The following is an 18210-nucleotide window of genomic DNA, read 5'->3' as shown; positions in this document are numbered from 1 at the left end:
TGCAGTGGCTCTTCGATGCTCTGCACAAAAGAGGCATTCACTGACCCTTTATATGCCTCCTGACCAGACCCTACAAGCACTGGAGATGAGGCCGCAGTCAAAGAGGCAGATAAGGCCTGGAACTCCTTACTTATGCCTTTTATAAGGTGGGCCCAGGACTGGGCCTGCTGAACTGTTGTCCCAGACAGTGACTAGTGTGTGTATACCATGGTAGCGGCTTTACTTTGCAATCTATAAATAAACAATGTTCCTTTCCAGTTGGGCTTTTTTTAATGTTTAAGGGGAACATTTAAAAATTCAACTCTATTCTGCAAGTTGTCGGTGTGTTTGGAAGGAATGCAACTCAGATGCTGAGAGAGGAAGATAATTACTTATTTTAGCTTAGTAGAGTTAGTGAACCTTTGGTTACTTATGTTCCCCCAGGATTTCTGATTAGAGCGATAGATAGGGTCATGCGATGATGTGGTTTATGTGCAGTCCTGGGTCTGTAGCAGAGAGAAAATGCTTTTACAGAAAGCAGTTTAGTTTACAACGGAAGCCTGATTAAAGGCTTTTGCAGGCTTCTGGATCCCTGCCTCACTGTGATAGCTTCAAGACTGTCTACACTCACATTAGCAAGTATATTTATGGTTGCTAAATGTATTTAAAGTGGCATTTAAGTCTGTAAGGAAAATGTTGCTTATTTGGAACAGAAACAGTGATAAGTTAGAAATTAAGGTTGTTGCTTTTTCATCTTTGGGTATTGTTGAACTGTTACTAGTTAAATTACTTCATTTGTTAGAGTTATATATAAACTGTATTATTAAATAAAGCTTGTTTCACGTTTAAATATCCCTACCTTAACAGTGGGATTACTCTTGGAGCACAACATCCTATCATCCAACAAAATAGAAAAATTGTTGGGGTCTAATCCAGCACCCTAATGTAACGTGGGTTCTGGTCCAGGACATTATCATAACCCATCGTCTCTTCTCAGCTCCATTTTCGCCAGCATCGTAAATGGTCCCCCCTCCACCATGTACTGTACTCCTACCTTTCAGTCACCCCTTATCAAAAAATGGAACTATGGCCTTTCAAACCACTGCCCCATCTCAAATCTACTTTACCTGTCCGAAGTCTTTGAACATGTTGACTTCTCCAAAATCCATGCTCATGTTTCCTGCCATGCCTATCTGAATTGCTCCAATCAGGTTCCTATTCTCATCAAAACACCAAAACACTATGCGCTGTGGTCCACAGTTGCTTCATCATGATATCACCTTCATTATTTCTATAGAGATAATAACACCCTTCCTTGCTCTGCAACCCTCCAAGAACTCTTCTGTTCCTTCAACTCTGGCCCATATGAATTCTTCACTCCCTCCCTTCACCATTGGAAGCCATGCCTTCAGCCACCTAGGCCCCTGTCTCTGCCTCTATCTCCTCCTTTAAAACTCATACAGACCAGGTTAGTCACGGCTCATAATATCTCTTTTAATTCCATGTCAATTGTTGGCCGAGTACACTTGGTGAAATATCTTAGGATTTGTTTTTCCCTTTGTTAATAGTACTATATAAATGCAAGTTGTGTTTTTGTTCCTTAAGATTTACTTTCCTCTTATAACCCAGATGCACTGAAACCAACCAACACTGCACACGGCAGGAATTAAAGTTTATCTTTTCTATTCCGAGACAAAACTACTTCCTACTTTAGGGAGTTGTGGCACAAGAAGAGCTTTCATAGTTTTAAATTAACTTTACAAGAGTACTCAGAACTAGATTTGACACATTTGAGACCAGTAAATAAATCAAATGCAGAAACACACTCCCTTACCCTCAGCCTGCTCCTGTGGAACAATGATGCAATTTGGCGAGATTTAGCTGGCATAGGTTGGGGAAGGAAACTGCAGGGGATGGGCACAATTGTAATGTGGAACTTGTTCAAGGAACAGCTACTACACGTCCTTGATAAATATGTACCTGTCAGGCAGGGAGGAAGCAGACGTGTGAGGGAACCGTGGTTTACTAAGGAGGTTGAATCTCTTGTGAAGAGGAAGAAGGAGACTTATGTTAAGATGAGACGTGAAGGCTCAGTTAGGGCGCTTGAGAGTTACAAGTTAGCCAGGAAGGACCTAAAGAAAGAGTTAAGAAGAGCCAGGAGGGGACATGAGAAGTCTTTGGCAGGTAGGATCAAGGAAAACCCTAAAGCTTTCTATAGGTATGTCAGGAATAAAAGAATGACTAGGGTAAGATTAGGGCCAGTCAAGGACAGTAGTGGGAAGTTGTGCGTGGAGTCTGAAGAGTTAGGAGAGGCACTAAATGAATATTTTTCATCGGTATTCACACTGGAGAGGGACAGTGTTGTCGAGGGGAGTACTGAGATGCAGGCTGTTGGACTGGATGGGAATAATGTTCATAAGGAGGAGGTGTTAGCAATTCTGGAAAGGGTGAAAATAGATAAGTCCCCTGGGCCGGATGGGATTTATCCTAGGATTCTCTGGGAGGCTAGAGAGGAGATTGCAGCGCCTTTGGCTTTGATCTTTGTGTCGTCATTGTCTACAGGAACAGTGCCAGAAGACTGGAGGGTAGCAAATGTTGTCCCCTTGTTCAAGAAGCGGAGTAGGGACAACCCTGGTAATTATAGACCGATGAGCCTTACTTCTGTTGTGGGCAAAGTATTGGAAAGGATTATAAGAGATAGGATTTATAATCACCTAGAAAGGAATAATTTGATTAGGGATAGTCAGCACGGTTTTGTGAAGGGTAGGTCATGCCTCACAAACCTTACTGAGTTCTTTGAATAGGTGACCAAAGAGGTGGATGAGGTTAAAGCGGTTGATGTGGTGTATATGGATTTCAGCAAAGCATTTGATAAAGTTCCCCATGGTAAGCTTTTGCAGAAAATACGGACACATGGGATTGAGGGTGATTTAGTGGTTTGGATCAGGAATTGGCTAGCTGTAAGAAAACAGAGGGTGGTGGTTGATGGGAAATATTCATCCTGGAGTTCAGTTACTAGTGGTGTACCGCATGGATCTGTTTTGGGGCCACTGCTGTTTGTCATTTTTATTAATGACCTGGATGAGGGCATGGAAGGATGGATTAGTAAATTTGCGGATGACACTAAAGTCGGTGGAGTTGTAGACAGTGCGGAGGGAAGTGGCAAGTTACAGAGGGACATAGATAAGCTGCAGAGCTGGGCTGAGAGGTGGCAAATGGAGTTTAATGCGGAAAAGTGTGAGGTGATTCACTTTGGAAGGAGTAACAGGAATACAGAGTACTGGGCTAATGGTAAGATACTTGGTAGTGTGGATGAACAGAGGGATCTGGGTGTCCATGTGCATAGATCCCTGAAAGTTGGCACCCAGGTTGATAGGGTTGTTAAGAAGGCAAATGGTGTGTTAGCTTTTATTGGTAGAGGGATTGCGTTTCGGAGCCAGGAGGTCATGCTGCAACTGTACAAAACTCTGGTGCAGCCGCATTTGGAGTATTGTGTACAGTTCTGGTCGCCGTATTATAGGAAAGATGTGGAAGTGTTGGAAAGGGTGCAGAGGAGATTTACCAGGATGTTGCCTGGTATGGTGGGAAAATCGTATGAGGAAAGGCTGAGGGGCTTGAGGTTGTTTTCGTTAGAGAGAAGAAGGTTAAGAGGTGACTTAATAGAGGCATACAGGATGATCAGAGGATTAGATAGGGTGGATAGTGAGAGCCTTTTTCCTCGGATGGTGATGGCAAGCATGAGGGGACATAGCTTTAAATTGAGGGGTGAGAGATATAGGACAGATGTTAGAGGTTGGTTCTTTACACAGAGAGTAGTAAGGGTGTGGAATGCCCTGCCTGCAGCAGTAGTGGACTCGTCAACATTAAGAGCATTCAAATGGTTATTGAATAAACATATGGATGATATTGGAATAGTGTAGATTAGAGGGGCTTTAGATTGGTTCCACTGGTCGGCGCAACATTACGCTGTAATGTTCTATGTTCTATAAATTAGGTTTAGCATTTTTCCATAAAATCTAGAATATTGCAGCCACATAATATGGCACATCTGCAGTGGTGAGGTGCAAGGTTTCTCACATTCTTATTGCATCTTAGTATCAATGCACACTAGATGCTTCATCACAGAAATGGATGTTCTTATACTCTCACCTCCCTCCTCGTGACTGCAACAGAATAACATTAATAGAGGTCTGATTTGAGAACTTCACCTCTGTCTCGGCCCAGGGAAGTTTAAGTTGAAAGTAATTTTAAAAGACAATGTTAATATCTCTTTATGCACAGTGCTGTTTTCCTCATCCTAATAAATTTTCTTAAGTGAATGGATGAGTCAAAGGCTTTTTAAAATAGCATTAAAGTTAAAAGTTTATTTGTACATGTTTTCAAAATGACTCTTGCAGCCCAGACAGAAAGTCAAGACTGATCTTTCAGGTATGATGAAGCAACGTGGTGTGGAATAAGCCTTGAAAATATAATTCATCTCCACTAACAGGCAGATCTCATCATACAGGCAGTGTGACTTTTGATGTTGACGTAAGAAGTTACAATGGGAAAAAGCTGACAGCAAATGTGTGCAGATATAAGACATCCAAACTTTTACACCTGCATGAATTTCCTGTCAGTTTGATCTTATTTCCTGTTTCAACATTTTCCTTTTATCCCTTCCTACATACACAGTTATATTGGAAACTGTTTTAGTAAGCCATCAGTGAAGGTGCAACAACCATGCCTTATTTTACAGTCAGATTCTGCACCTGCGCTACAGAGAAACTCAATGGTGATGTGGTTGTACTTGCTTTTCCATGTGATGTGACTTAAGAGTGAGGGGAGGATGTGTTTTCTTTTGGCAGTTCAATTTCAAGGCAAGGTAGGTTGTATTGATCTGAAGAAAATTATACATTTGGACATGCATTGCTCCTGATACTTTGGCATCCTCAGATAAGAGGGGACTAAGCAATCTTATTTCAGCCTTTAGTGTTGCAGAGAATGGCATTATTTTTTTTCCTCACAGTGGAGAAATGTCTGTCTACCTGGCAGGTTATAGTCTTGGGCACTGGCTAATATTATTTAGAATCATAGAAACCCTACAGCACAGAAAGAGGCCATTCAGCCCATCGAGTCTGCACCGACCACAATCCCACCCAGGCCCTACCCCCATATCCCTACATATTTACCCACTAATCCCTCTAACCTACGCATCTCAGGACACGAAGGGCAATTTTAGCATGGCCAATCAACCTAACCCGCACATCTTTGGACTGTGGGAGGAAACCGGAGCACCTGGAAGAAACCCACGCAGACACGAGGAGAACGTGCAAACTCCACATAGACAGTGACCCAAGCCGGGAATCGAACCCAGGTCCCTGGAGCTGTAAAGCAGCAGTGCTAACCACTGCGCTACCGTGTCGCCCATTTGAATTTGTTCAATAGCCTGCCAACACCGACTGTCTTGGCCCACGCGTGAAGAAAGCCTAATTGGGTGCAATATCGCAGACAAACAAAGCCCATGTCATTATAAGTCAAGAGAAAAGTTTTTAATGGAAAACAGAAAAATGACAAAATATCCAGGCATGCTGTTTCCCCAATTAAAAATCTAAAAAGAAAACAATGCTGAGAAATAAACGCCCTTACTGGTCATCTCAACACTTCCCTTTGAAAGGAGGTAAGAAAATATTGAAACTTCATTTGGTATTTTTTTTATCTCCAAATGAACATATTGGTCCAGATTTTGTGGTAAGAAAAATCTTGAGGCAGCCAATGCTCAAGGTTATTGAGTTAAACGGGACAGAAATTTCCACCATCCAAAATGCATCAGGAACAGGGTGTGCAATTTATGCTGCTTCTCCACAAGCTTCGCTTTGATAGTAACTCGCAAAGAGATTCAGCATCAGAATGAACGCAAAGGTGTGAATTTGAAGTACTTAGCCAATAGATAGTCACTAAAGACACCAGAAAAAAGTTATGGTCTGTCTATTAAAGTATAAGTGAATGTTTGACTACTTAAGTTTAACCGCTGCCTAACAATCTCTCTGGCATTGAAAATTTACTTTAGAAATACCGAATCTCATTCTTTCTGCTACTAATGATTGTTGGAGATTTGAAGAGAAACAATTTTTTAATTTCAATCTCTTAATTGGATCTTTCTTTCTCCCCTCTTGATTTTGATTTCTGTACATAATTTTATATCGGATATTCTAACTTATAGTTCCTGGCTTGGGTTCTACATGCCTGAGTAAGAATTCTTCAATGTGATTGGCTGAAGATGCATTTTGGTTGCTTGTCCTACTTGTGTAGATCACAGATCTGCTATAAAGGGTGCCGCACTGCTTTCATTGTCTGATAATAGCAAGCTTCAGTGTCAAACCCCTGTACATTCTATGGACAAGTGCAAGTGTAATGTTTGCCACTGACCATAAAATCCAGGTCACTGAAAACTGTAACATTCCTAGTGCTACGGAAACTGCCATGTTTCAGGAATCCACACGGATAGTTTAACTGAATTGCAAGTACATTTTGAGGTAAGTGGGACAGAAACATGGCTGAAAAGAGCAGCAGAGGAAAATCACACAAGTTGTTCCTTGGAAAAGGCAACAAAATGAAAAAGTAGCAAAAGGAAGTGAAATTGCACAAATTGGGGAGTGCGCAAGAGCAAAGGGGCAGGAGAGAAATGTGGAATGTAGTGGGGGGGGGGGGTATCAAGATAATGGGAGAGCACAAGGAGGAAAAGCATGAAAAAGAAAAGGAAATAACAAAGAGAGAGTGGTTCAGGAACAACAACGATAAAGGAAACAGAAAATCAATTTATAGTGTGACTTTTTTCCTGTATTTTATTGGTTATCTTTGTTACATCATAGAAATCATAGAAACCCTACAGTACAGAAAGAGGCCATTCGGCCCATCGGGTCTGCACCGACCACAATCCCACCCAGGCCCTACCCCCACATCCCTACATATTTACCCAGCTAATCCCTCTAATCTACGCATCCCAGGACACTAAGGGGCAATTTCAGCATGGCCAATCAACCTAACCCGTATATCTTTGGAATGTGGGAGGAACCGGAGCACCCGGAGAAAACCCACGCCGACACGAGGAGAATGTGCAAATTCCACACAGACAGTGACCCAAGCTGGGAATTGAACCCAGGTCCCTGGAGCTGTGAAGCAGCAGTGCTAACCACTGTGCTACCGTGCCGCCCTACACATGTACACTGGTTAATTACTTCCATACTTGGTGAAAATTCACTATTGTGTGATTGAGAAAATACACATTGATTCGCATTTAGCATTTAAGGGCAAAACCCTTAAGAACATTGATAGGCAGAGGGATCTGGGTGTACAGGTACACAGGTCACTGAAAGTGGCAATGCAGGTGGAGAAGGTAGTCAAGACGGCATATGGCACGCTTGCCTTCATCAGCCGGGACATTGAGTTTAAAAATTGGCAAGTCATGTTGCAGCTTTATAGAACCTTAGTTTGGCCGCACTTGGAATATAATGTTCAATTCTGGTTGCCACACTACCAGAAGGACGTGGAGGCTTTGGAGAGGGCACAGAAAAGATTTACCAGGATGTTGCCTGGTATGGAGGGCATTAGCTATGAGGAGAGGTTGGAGAAACTTGGTTTGTTCTCACTGGAACGATGGAGGTTGAGGAGCGACCTGATAGAAGTCTACAAGATTATGAGGGGCATGGACAGAGTGGATAGTCAGAAGCTTTTTCCCAGGGTGCAAGAGTCAATTACTAGGGGGCATAGGTTTAAGGTGCGAGGGGCAAGGTTTAAAAGAGACATATGAGGCAAGTATTTTTAACACAGAGGGTGGTGGGTGCCTGGAACTCACTGCCAGAGGAGGTAGTGAAAGCAGATACGATAGTGCGTTTTAAGGGACGTCTGGACAAATACATGAAAGGGATGGGAATAGAGGGATACAGTCCCCAGAAGGGTAGGGAGTTTTAGTTCAGTTGGGCAGCATGGTCAGTGCAGGCTTGGAGGGCCGAAGGGCCTGTTCCTGTGCTGTAATTTTCTTTGTTCTTTATTCCCCAGTGGATTCAAAGTGATAAATCTCTGGGAAATGTTTGATCAGAAAGGAACAAAAATACTATTATCACAAGGCAAGTGAAGCTACCAGTTAAGGACAATCTATATTTAGTTACCCAACTGTGATACAAAGTAACTGCCTTGTGGGGAACGATGCCGTGCAAGATTCACTGGTGTTTAAAAAATATACTAAATTCCCTTGAAGGTCAAAGGTAGTTACATTTTACTGTACCAGATTGGGTACAGTTTTAAAATGAAACTAACCACTGATGGTAGAAAGTGAAATAAATGTGTGATGTACCATTTGAAGTTGTCACAAAAATATAATGGACCAGTCATGGTTATGTAATGCTTCATCTGATTACCCTTCCCCTTCAAAAGGAAGCAAGATTGCAGGGGTTGATAGTCACATAAGACTTGGTGAAGTCTAAATGCACAATTTTAAATCTTAGAAAGGAATGTTTTCTGCTTCTAGAAACAGAGATGTTAATCTCGTCACTGTCATTTTAATGATAGCGACCAGAAACGCTCATTCAGATTTTTGGTGAGCAAATTTAATCTACAGTCTTAACTAGCAGGTATGGCGGAACGGCGGCACAGTGGTTAACACTGCTGCCTCACAGCACCAGGGACCCATGTTCAATTCCCGGCTTGGGTCACTGTCTGCGTGAAGTTTGTACGTTCTCCCTGTGTCTGCGTGGGTTTCCTCCGGATGCTCCAATTTCCTCCCACAGTCCAAAGATGTGTAGGCTAGGTGGATTAGCCATGGGAAATGTGTAGGGTTACATGGATAGGGTGGGGGAAGATGACCTGGGTAAGATCCTCTGTCAGAGAATCGGTGCAGACTCGATGGGCCAAATGACCTGCTCTGCATTCTAGGGAATCTATGATACCTAGGCAATCAGAATTCAATAATATTATTCAAGCCTTAACAGCCGTGTAACTGCTCCAAAAAATCAATTCAGCTCAGGGAAATATCTAGAATCGATTAACAGTAGAAAATTCAGAGAGTCCAGTTTAATGATATGGTCATTCCTGAATTTTGAAAGGATATTTCATAAACATATGGCATTTGAATGAAAATATCTGCATTTGACCAGCCATTGGGCTCTGAAATCAGGAATAATGAATAAACTAGAATTCAAGTTTTAAAAAACGGTGTAAACCATCTGCTTGGTTAGTTTGTGCTGAAAATGATATTTACTCATTTGGTTAGGTCTGGTCATCTCTATTCTTGCAATGATTTATTTAAACAGCTAAACCGCAAGATTTTTGGACAAAGAAAATACAGCTGAGCAGTGTACCGAACAATTTAAGCAGCTGTTAAACAGTTTGCCATTCTTCAGTTTAAAGAGCCCATGGGCAAATCTCTGCCCAGCTAATTAAAATGATGGTGACTTTAACACAGCAGAATGTTGAAAAGCCCTGATAATAGTTGGTGGGGTTGGTGCTTTGGTTTTGATGGGTGCCACCTTTCATCCGTCAACAGCAATACAGAACTAGTTAATACCATAATTGCAGCAAAGTGGGCAGCATGGTGGCACAGTAGTTAGCACTGCTGCCTCACTGCGCCAGGGACCCAGGTTCGATTCCCGGCTTGGGTGACTGTCTGTGTGGAGTCTGCACATTCTCCCCGTGTCTGCGTGGGTTTCCTCCGGGTGCTTCGGTTTCCTCCCACACTCCAAAGATGTGCGGGTTAGGCAGATTGACCATTCTAAATTGCTCCTTAGTATCAGGGGGACTAGCTAGGGTAAATGCATAAGGTTATGGGGATAGGGCCTGGGTGGGGTTGTGGCCGGTGCAGACTCGATGGGCCAAATGGCCTCCTTCTGCACTGTAGGGTTCTATGAAAGTTCACATGGAACATGTATATTGTCAAAGAGGCTAGCTGCTCCATCACTGAAATAACTCTCAAGTTACAATGATGTGGCGGTGGAGTTATACTATTAGCTAAATTGCACACAATTGTTTTAATTTCCCTCAGCTGAAACATGTCACCTTCCTCCAAGAGCTCATCACAAATCTTTGGTGGATCTTCAAATGTTTTGGTGAATCTGTTGTTGCCTATTGTTACAAATTGTGGCAGTGGTGGAGAGGAGGTGGCGGGGGAATATGAAGCAAATATCTTCATCTCCTGTTCAATCCATTGCTGGACTGTCTTTTTTTAAAAAAAGATGTCCCAATGGGGTCTTTAATATTTAACACAGAACGCTTGATGGATGTAAAAATGAGAAAATAGGAGGGAGGGTTTAAGTGCCTATATGCAGCATTTCCTCATCAATTGTTTTTCACAACAATGTTAATCAATTTTGCACACCTCATCTAAAGATAAAATTTGATAGGGCAAAGAAAGAACTTGCATTTATATAGACCTCGGTAAATCTTGAAGTACTGTGCCGTCAACAAAGTACTTTTGAGATGTTGTTATAGGACACACAGTGGCCAATATACTCACAGCAAGGTCCCACAGCAGTAATATGGAAGTGGCCAGATGATATATTTTAGTGATGTCGTTTGAGGGATAAATTTAGGCCAGACAGTGGGGGAAAACTCCCAGTCTGCTCTTTGATTCATGCCTTGGAATCTTTTATGTCCAAAGAAGGTAGGGCAGAGCCTCCATTTACTGCTTCATTCAAAAGATAATACCTCCAACAGCATTGCACTCCTTCAACACTACACTAGAGTGGGACATCAATCCACAACACTTTGACTCTGAGGCAAAAGTACTACCACTAGGCCATGGCTGGTACTCTCTAATAACTGAACTAAGTAGCTGATATTTGTGTGTACACCTTACTGTCAAGTATCAGCAAGCTATTCAATGACTGAGATGTAACAGCTAACCTGGATTCTACTCTAGGCATAGCACTTACACCAAGGATCACTCTGGGCCAAGGCAACAGATCTCAACTTTAATACATTTATTTAGGGAGTGCAAATTTCAGCCAAAGCACCAAGGTTTTCACCTTCAACAATAAGAACATCATACAGTATTAATTTGTTTTTGTTTTAAGTGTATATTATTAGCTCTCTTTGATATATCAAGGGTAAAATCATCTATAGAATGGGCAGAATTCATATATTTGGAAGTTTGCTACTTTATCCAACATTGCCTATTGTCAGCTGAAATCTTAATATAATGCAGGTGTCAATTGAAAGTTTCCATAAGGCATGACCCTAAAGAGCTGTTCATTTCTTTGTCATCAATTAATTGTTACTGTAGGCCAACAAAAACAGGACATTGCATGTTTAACAAAATGCAAATTGTGGGAAAACCACAAGGAAGTCATGAGGGAATGTGCATAAACAACGTAGCGTATAGTACATTGGCAATGCATGCTGGGGCACAGCACTCACTTTCCCAAGAAATCCCAGGCCAACCCCCCTATCTGCTGTTGGGCTGAGACAGAGAGGTGCTGCTGAGTGCGTGCTCTGCTACTGAACAGGAAGAGATAAAAATAGCAAGACAGATCTCATCAACACACTTACCAAGTTCATACAATACTACACACAACATATCAGCAATACTGTACTTTGAATCTCCATGCAAAGTATCCTGAGAATAGTAGCAAAACAATTCATATATTTTGGCATCTCGGACAAATTGCAGTTGCAAATAAATCTGAATCTACTGCCTCAAATTTTAGTTTCCAAAAACATGTATAATTACATTTTTATGTAAACCCTGTGATGGTGGATGATGGTGAACAATTTAGTAAATTTATTTCTGGTTTAGCTGTATATACGTAATCCTGAGAACTGTCGTGTATTCAAAGATATCAAGTACCTTCTTTGCCTTCATTCTTTCAGGACTTCAAAATTTTGAAGGTTCGAATTCGTTTTCTTTTTCACATTTTGAATAAACATCTATTTAGGACATCCACACCATTTTTTTCCAATGCCCCATTACAAATATAGCTCGCATTAATAAAAATAATCCTTATCTGTCTCAATATATTGTATGGCCAGATAGCTTCAACGTTTAATTGTGTAGTATAATCTCCCTAGGTAAATGGAGTACTTTCCCCACTTGAGTGGTCCTATCACTACTTTTTTCAGACCAGACTAATTTGTATTACTTAGTAAGAACAAGTTTCAACATTACAAGGTTTTTCAATGGTGTAACAAAATGTCTTACGATCTATAAATTAACATTCTTATAAAATTTCAAAAGCAAAGGCATAGTCTTGCAGGAATAAATATTACAGATGCTTTTTTTCAAATAAAAGTTGAAATTCACATGAAGAATAGGTAGTTCCAATTGGCTTGCTAACTCAATGGTAACATTTCCATATAAGCTGTACACGTCAGTTAGCATTTCTGTCACACACTTGGCTCCAGGCTTCATTACATGGACCAAAGAGTTAAATTCAAGAGATGAGAGTGACTGACCTTCATATTACTGCAGCAGCTGACCAACTGTGGCATCAAGCAGCCCAGTAATATTGAAGTCAATGTGAATCAGGGAGAGAACTCTCCATTGGCTGCTGTCGTACAGTGTACGAAGGAGGATGGTTTTGATTGTCAGGGTGCCAATCATCTTAGCCCCATGACATCGCTGTAGGAGTTCATTAAGGTAGTGTCGTAGGTCCAATAATCTTCAGCTACTTTATCAATGACTATCCCACAATCAGAAGGTTAAAAGTGGGATTGTTCACTGATAATTACACATTGTTCAGTTCCACTCACAACTCTTTGAGATAATGAAGCAGTTCATGCCCACATGCAGCAAGACCTGGACAACATTCAAGCTGGTAAATGGGAAGTAAAATTTGTGCCACGCAAGTGCCAGGCAATGACCTTCTTCGCCAAGAATACATTGTAGCCTGATGGGTATTCATAAAGCCACCAGCAAAGCCTGATGGTTAAAGAGCTAAATCTATATCAGGCTAAGGACTATGGGAGCATCAAAGAACAGGATATGCAGCCATGGAACAAGCACAGGACTTGATTGGACAGTAGCGCTTGGTATATCTTGAACAGACAGTGATTGAACACAGGGCCCTGAGTGCCATGCTCCTGAGAGAAATATAACCCCCGAGAGAGAGGCACGACTCTTTAGCATTCGTGGCCAAAAAGATCATGATTGATTAGTGCCTGTCCTGTGAGTAGGTGACTGGAGGCATGACCAGTGCCAGCAATATCTGTACAAGAAGGGGGGACTCGGAGACACGGCAGCAATAACCCAGGATCAACCACTGCAGAAGAAGCAGCATGACCCCGAGTCTGGGACTCGGTGACATCGGAACAAAGCCCATTAGGAGGGAATCTGATCACTTCATGTCGCCTCGCCACAGGTAGTATATCTAGTAAGTTTGGATATTTTGAGAAACTTTTGATACTTCTTGAACACTTTGTGTATAACAAAGTAGGTCAGAGGTTGGTTATTTTGTGTGTAACAAAGTAAGTCAGAGGTTAGTTATTTGATGTATAACGAAGTAAGTCAGATGTTAAATATTTTGTGCATAACAAAGTTGATGCCTGGTGTACTAAAGTTTGTGTGGTAGAGTTTGATAATTCTGTGGTAACTTGGTAGAGTACAATAAAGGAGATTTGTGGTGCAATAACTTGAGAGTTTGACTGTCTTTGTCCACAGTGCCAGTTGACCCGAATTCAAGGGCAACAACATCTAACCATCTCCCTTTAACATTCAATAGCATTGCTATCATTGAATCCCCTACAGCATACATCCTAGCAGGTCACAATTGATCAAAACTTAATTAGGTCAGCTATATACCGAACTTAGAGAGGTCAGAAGCGGAACATTGGGCAACAAGTGGCTCACTACCTGACTCTCTGAAGCCTTTCCATAAAGTGAAAGGAGCAAGTCAACATTCATTATCTACCTGGATGTGCACAGTTCCAACAATATTCACGACGCTCAACATCATCCAGGACAAAGCAACTCACTTGACCTGCACCCTATTCTCCATCTTAAATAGTAACTATCTCTCCCACCAGCATACTTCAGCTGCAGTGTACATCATCTCAAAGATCCACACCAGCAACTTGCCAAGACATTTTCAACAGCAGCTGCCAAACCCACCCATAACCACTACCACCTAGAAGAACAAGCAAATGGATGCATAGGAACACCTGCACATTCCCCTCAAGTCACACACTATCCTGACTTGGAATGAGACCACCAGATCTTTATTGCCACTGGGTCAGAATCTTCCATTTCCCCTCACTCAAATGGTTCTTCTGCCCCACAGACTGCAGTAGGCCAGCATCACCTTTTCAAAAGTAAATTAGGAATGGGTAGCAAATGCTGGTTTTGACAGCTACAGCCCATGAATGAATTTTTTTACAATTGTGGTTGACCAGTTATCACCAAATAACCTCTGGGAATAGTGTTTAGTTGGGCCTGAGATCTATTAACAAGTTGTGCAACTTTATCTATAGTTACATCTCTAAGTGAGGATTGAATTTAAAAATTATATCCGGATTGCTCAAACTATTAGAACTTTCAAAATCCCCTCTAAACAGCACATAATGTTAAACAATATTAATGAACTTTGTCCTGAGGTTACCAGCAGCACAAACTATGAATTTACAACATATTGCAACAGAATTGTGCGCTTTGTAATATTTGTTAATAGCTGCAACTTCCCAAAGCCTGGATGGAAGGTTCAAAATGTGTAAAATAAATATTGGAGTTCTACATGGAGATTTAAATGGAGGCAACTTTTCTCAGACTGTAATTATAGTATTTCTCTTCAAATCAAAATATACATTTTTTAGAGATAAAATCTTTTACTAACCAAATAAATTTTTTAAAAACGTGCTAGAAACAGAAAGTGCTGGGAAAACTCAGCAGGTCTGGCAGCATCTGTGGAGACAGAAACCAAGTCTTGGGTTGGAAGAAAAGTCATATTCAACTCGAAACGTTTGCGTTTTGTCTCTCCACAGATGCTGCCTGACCTGCTGAGTTTTCCCAGCAATTTGTTTTTATTTCAGATTTCTGGCATCTGCAATATTTTGCTTTATTTTAACATGTAAATATTTGTCATTGGCACTAAATATTCAAGCAAAATCATTATTAGTAGAAAATACTATTTCAGAGATTCTCCTGCATTCGTTTCTCTTTTCCCCCCCCCTCTGCACAATTACGTCTGGAGAACATCAATGATCTATCCTTGGCCCCTTCCTACTTCTATGGTTCTGATCTCCACATTGGCCCTTAGAGGCATCATCTGAAGCCACAACATCAGTTTCCACATATATACTGCTATCACCCAGCTCTCCTTCACCAGTGCCCCTTCAACTACAATGTTACATTGCTTGTCTGATATGTAGTCCTGGGTGTGCCCGCAATCCCTTCAATAAAACATCACGAAGACTGAACAACAACTTGCATTTATAAGGCAAATTTAACACTGTAAAACTTCCCAAAGCATTCACAGCGTGTAATAAGGCAGAGTTTAAACCAAACCATAAAAGGACATTAAAGTAAGTGGCCAAAAGGTTAGTCAAAGAGTTTGGTTTTAAAGAGGATCTTAAAGGAGTGAAATGACAATGCAGAGTGGTTTAGGAAGTGTGTGTGTGTGTGTGTGTGGGGGGGGGGGGGGGGGGGGGGGTGTAATTCAAGAGCTTAGAGCCTAGATTTCATTGTCATCAATCCAACAACAAACTCTATTCCCCAGTTACTGATTCAATTTCCCTTCTTGATCAGTGCTTCAAACAAAATATAAATTGTTCGTTGCCTCCAAGACTATTCCAATGTTTTCCTGGACACCTTCCATAAACTGAAGCTCAAACAAAACATGATTCCCTCGATCCAAACTTGCAACAACCCATTCTTCCATCACCCCCAGTCTCTCACGTCAATGCTTGCTGACCTATATTGGTTCTTGGTCAACCAATGCCTCACAGCATGTAATGAGGCAAAGTTTACACCAAACCATAGAAGGACATTATAGTGGCCAAAAGCTTAGTTTAAATCCCTCCATGGCTCCGCCCCATTGATAACTCCTGCAACCCTACAGCAATCCCAAAACTCTACATTCCTCCAAATCTGGTGTCTCATGAATTTTCCCCCACTTCCTTCCCCACCACTTGCAGCCTGGTACCTGCATTTCTTCCATAAAAGTCTCTGCCTCTCTCTCTTTATGATGTTCTTTAAAACCTACTTCTTTGACAAAGCTTTTAATCACTTCTCCTATTAGCTCAATTTTTGGCTTGGTGTCAACTTTTCTCTGTTTCGGCTCCTGTGAAGTCTCTTGGCTTGCTTTCCTATGGTAAAGGCAGTATGTACATGCAAGTTGATGTTACCATAGAGTTGCAAGTGTTTCCCGGGAAATTGCTTCAGGACAACCTGCTTCAGAAAAAACTAATACCATATAACAGAAAATAAAAAAATAAAACATATTTTTTGCCGAGTGACATGGCATGATTCATTGTAGTGATTTCTGACATCTTGTCAGCACCCTGAGCTGTGCCAGTAGAACGGGGTGTGGTGGGCCGGGGTGGTCGTGGAGAAATGATTATTCAAGAAACAAACTGTTGGTTCAATTGGCAAAACAGCATGCCCTTGCTTATGGTGAGTCTAAGAGCAGTCTTAACAGAGGCTGGTATACAGATCCCCAATCTCATTAGCAAGCAAGGAAGCAGGGCATGCAAGGGGAACTGATAACCATGCAAGAAAACAACCAGATTTCAGAGAAGGGAGAGAGACAGTAAATTTAAATGCTTTATCTTCTTGCACAAATTCTTGCATAAATTGATAATGGCATTACAATAACCATGCTTTCGATAGAGCACAAAGCAACAGGTCACAGTTTTCATTTTCATTGGACCCCCTCCGCTTAATAATCTCAACAACCGAAAATTAACTTCCGACTACAGGAAAACTGTTTTGCTCTGGTGTCAGGTTTACTTAACTTCCATTATCATGTTAATTTAAAAAAATGATGCTTACCTCTCGAGCTCTGCTATTTTCTTATCTCTCTCATTTTTCTCAGTCTCTACTTCCTTCAAGATCTCTAAGAGTCTGTCAACTTCAGCCTGGGATTTACCAGACTCCTCTTTGTAGTATGCCACATCCTTCTCAAGTTGTCTCATTTTCTCACCCAACTCTGGGTTCAAATGAGCATCCTCTTCAGCATCATGAGCCTTTGCATGGAAAGTAAAGAGAAATGAAAGTGACACCATAAAAATAAACATTTTAATTTCTGAAATGATGCCATAGCACAGCACTTCATAATTTATTGAAAACACACACACACAAACTCCATGAATTTCATAACAAGCCTAACACACATGCTTTAAAGTAGAGCATAAAAAAATTCAAATACACTATCTTGGATGGGGACTCGAATACTATGAATGACAGTGCAGTAAAATTTGCAGCCAAATTTCTTTGGTACTTTAGACTTCAAACAAGCACACACAAAATAATGAAACCAAAACAAAAAAAGCACTTCAATATTTGGCCTACCCTATGTTCCTCATAATTCCTAATTGGTATCTTGAAAATAAAATCAAGCACATAAGACAAAACAAGGCAAATAAGAATGAGAACAGAAATCAAATCAAAACAAAATTGCAACTTACAGGATGAGAAAGGTACAGCATTATTCTTCTGAGGAAGCTAAATTTCTTTGTGGTGATTTTTTGTATTATTAAATTGTTTTAAATGCTAAAATGACCAAAAGAGTAAGTGCACCATCCAATAAAGTGCTGTTGGTTACTTTATTTTTATGCGTCAATTAGAAACTGCTGGGCTTTGTTCAACATATTTCTAAACAGGAGGATAATTTAGGAGCACTGTTAGTAATTGTATGCATTTTTTTCAGTAAACTTGATTCTGTTGTAAATTGCACTGCCAAACTAAGCAACATTCTGTTGCGTATTATCATTCAGAGCTATCTAAACATATGCCATTAAAACCAGTGGTTTATTACCTCTTATTTATTAGGTATGTAGTAACTGATTGAGAGAGAGGAGATGAGAACAAATTCATCATTCATTAGCAATTTAAATACAACTGAAATAAATCCAGAAAAGAAAATGCAAAGTAGATTTTGTGGCACTACCGACACGACAGCAATAAAGCATCTTAACGTCTGGGTTCAGCATTGAAGTGTTCTTCATTTATTGTCCTTTATTTATATTAGAATGGCAGGATGAAGAAAAGCAGATTGACCAGCTTTCCAAAAGGTAATGAACACAATGAAACGAGTTACTGTTAACAGTATT

General features: G+C 40.9%; 1 protein-coding gene across 1 annotated transcript in view; it reads right to left on the bottom strand.

Moving 5' to 3' along the window:
* The window catches only part of LOC144491587 (ERC protein 2), a 764742-nt gene that overhangs the window by 358699 nt on the left and 387833 nt on the right, over nucleotides 1–18210 (bottom strand). The window contains exon 13 of the mRNA XM_078209614.1: nucleotides 16931–17124. Within this exon, the coding sequence (XP_078065740.1) occupies nucleotides 16931–17124 (194 nt within the window). The remainder of the gene's footprint in view (nucleotides 1–16930; nucleotides 17125–18210) is intronic.

The sequence above is a fragment of the Mustelus asterias genome, chromosome 3, assembly GCF_964213995.1.
Source record: "Mustelus asterias chromosome 3, sMusAst1.hap1.1, whole genome shotgun sequence".
NCBI lineage: Eukaryota > Metazoa > Chordata > Chondrichthyes > Carcharhiniformes > Triakidae > Mustelus > Mustelus asterias.
This window is presented reverse-complemented; position numbering and strand designations above follow the sequence as displayed.